We start from the raw sequence: 2,755 nt of genomic DNA on the forward strand, positions 1-2,755 counted from the left end.
GTACAAGTTGATTTTAAAGGTAGCAGAAAAATTCTAAGAAAAATTGAGGCAGGTGCCTTAAGTCAATAATAGGTCACAAAGGACAAAACGCCAACCGGCCAGCCAGCCGGTGCCCCTTCCTCACCTTACCATCAAGTTAAAGCGTTTTACAACCCACTGAATGCTACTACTTTTCTGACCAAAGCATTGACAAATCGATCGGTCGTAGTGATCTAAGAGTTTATATTTCCACCAAAGAGGTATAGTAAGCGGCAAATCAGTAATGGAAACGCTGTCTCTAAAAGTAAAAATTAAAAAAGTTTTTTTTCTTTCCAGAGGGCTGATATAGCTGTTGCTCCACTGACCATTACCCTGGTCCGGGAAGAAGTCATAGATTTCTCAAAGCCATTTATGAGCCTGGGCATCTCCATCATGATAAAGAAGCCGCAGAAATCGAAACCAGGCGTCTTCTCATTTCTGGATCCCTTGGCTTACGAAATTTGGATGTGCATAGTTTTTGCCTACATTGGAGTCAGTGTGGTTCTTTTCCTGGTCAGCAGATTCAGCCCCTATGAGTGGCACTTGGAAGATAACAATGAAGAACCTCGTGATCCGCAAAGCCCTCCTGACCCTCCAAATGAATTTGGAATATTTAACAGTCTTTGGTTTTCCTTGGGTGCCTTTATGCAGCAAGGCTGTGATATTTCTCCAAGGTTTGTTTCCATACCTCCTTGCATTCTGTGGCCATGATCCATTCACGTACATCTGGCATTCACCCATCTCAAGTCCAGGTTTCTTTCATTTAGCCTTCCATCCGATGACAAATTACCATCAAGCCATTTTGTTTGCTTGCGTCCATGAACCGAGTGTGTTCTCGGTGTTGTTTTGAATGCCCTTCATGCATTTCTATGGTATTGTGTATTTATGCATATTATAGAAAGCATCTGGACTCTGGATAAAGGCAACATTGTCAGCTAATATTAAGAATTCTCGGATAAAGCCAGTACTAAGTCTTGATCAGATCAAACAGGCATGATTTCCTCCTTAATTGAGCTAAAGCATTTTCTCATTTGTCTAGAGACTGGATGTAGAAAATTTGAAAGAATATAGAGCTCTTCTTAAAACCCCCCCTACTTTCTCCATACAGTGACCTTTTTAACTTTGCTCTTAGAGAGCCNAGAAAACATAAGAGGAAGTCTATGTGATCTTGGATTGGACATAGAATTTTCAAAACACAAAAAGAACAATCCGTTTTTTTAAAAAATCGATAAGCTGGACTTCATTAAAATTCAAAACTTTCGCATTTCTTTTTTTTTAATTTCTAATGTTTCATTAATTTTTGAGAGAGAGCTAGAGACAGTGTGAGCAGGGGAGGATCAGAGAGAGAGGGAAGACACAGAATCCGAAGACAGGCTCCAGGCTCTGAGCTAGCTGTCAGCACAGAGGCCAACGCGGGGCTGGAACCCATGAACTGTGAGATCATGACCTGAGCCGAAGTCGGACGCTTGACCGACTGAGCCACCCAGGCGCCCCAAAACTTTCGCATTTCAAAAGACATCAGGAGAAAATAAAATACAAGCCACAGACTGGGAGAAAATATTAGCAAATCATACATCTGATCAAGGACTTATATCCAAAATATATAAACATCTCTTACAACTCATTCATAAAGAAGACAACCCAATTTTTTTTTAATTTTTTTTTAATGTTTTATTTACTTCTAGGAGAGAGAGAGAGAGAGACAGCATGAGCAGGGGAGGGTCAGAGAGAGAGGGAGTCACAGACTGAAACAGGCTCCAGGCTCTGAGCTGGCAGTCAGCACAGAGCCCGACGCGGGGCCCGAACCCACGAACCGCGAGATCATGACCTAAGCGAAAGTCGGACGCTTAACCGACTAAGCCACCCAGGCGCCCCAAGACAACCCAGTTTTTAAAAAAGACAAAAGATTTGAATACCATTTCCCCCAAAGAAGATATACAAATGGCTAATAATCACATATAAAGATGCTCGACATCATTAGGCATTAGGGAAACACAAATTAAAATCACAGTAAGATACCTCTACGTACCCTCTAGAATGACGATAATAAAAAACACAGTACCGTGTGGTAGCGAGGATGTAGAATGATCGTAGCTCTCATCCATTAGTAGTGTGAATGCAAAATGCTACAGCCAAATTCGAAGGTGGTTTGGCGGTTTCTTATAGTTAGATACACACTTAAAATATGACACAGTGATTTCACTTCATTATTCACTTAGGAGAAAAGGAAACCTATATCTTCACAAAGACTTATAAATGTTCACAGGAGCTTTATTTATAATAACCAAAGAGTGGGAACAACCCAAATGTCCTTTGGCAAGTGAATGCATAAACAAAATGAGGCATTTCCATCCAATGGAATACTATTCAGCAATTAAAAAGAACAGACTACTGATACACTACAACATAGGTGAACTTTGAAAACATTAGAAAGAAGCCAGACACAAAAGGCTACATATTCTATGATTCCATTTATTGAATTCTATTTATCGAAGCTCCCATATTGATTTACTCCCTTTGTCCAGGATAGGCAAATCCAGAGGGACAGAAATTATGTTACTGGTTTCTGGGGACTTAGAGCAGAGAGAAGCTAGTCAGTCCTGGGATTAGGGTGAGGCAAGTACAGCTGGGTACAGCAAGTTCAAGGGTCAAATTCAGTCTTTATTGAAAATTGTGATATTTGTTCAGCATGGATTTGTTTGGATTAATTGAGATTTTTAAAATATTGCACTAAGGC

General features: G+C 40.4%; 1 protein-coding gene across 1 annotated transcript in view; it reads left to right on the forward strand.

Annotated features, from left to right (window-relative positions):
• GRIA3 (glutamate ionotropic receptor AMPA type subunit 3) overlaps nt 1-2,755 on the forward strand; it is a 273,791-nt gene that overhangs the window by 206,277 nt on the left and 64,759 nt on the right. Inside the window, exon 13 of the mRNA XM_077763473.1 lies at nt 316-692. Within this exon, the coding sequence (XP_077619599.1) occupies nt 316-692 (377 nt within the window). The remainder of the gene's footprint in view (nt 1-315; nt 693-2,755) is intronic.

This window comes from Crocuta crocuta, unplaced genomic scaffold (genome assembly GCF_008692635.1).
Source record: "Crocuta crocuta isolate KB4526 unplaced genomic scaffold, BGI_CrCroc_1.0 scaffold482, whole genome shotgun sequence".
NCBI lineage: Eukaryota > Metazoa > Chordata > Mammalia > Carnivora > Hyaenidae > Crocuta > Crocuta crocuta.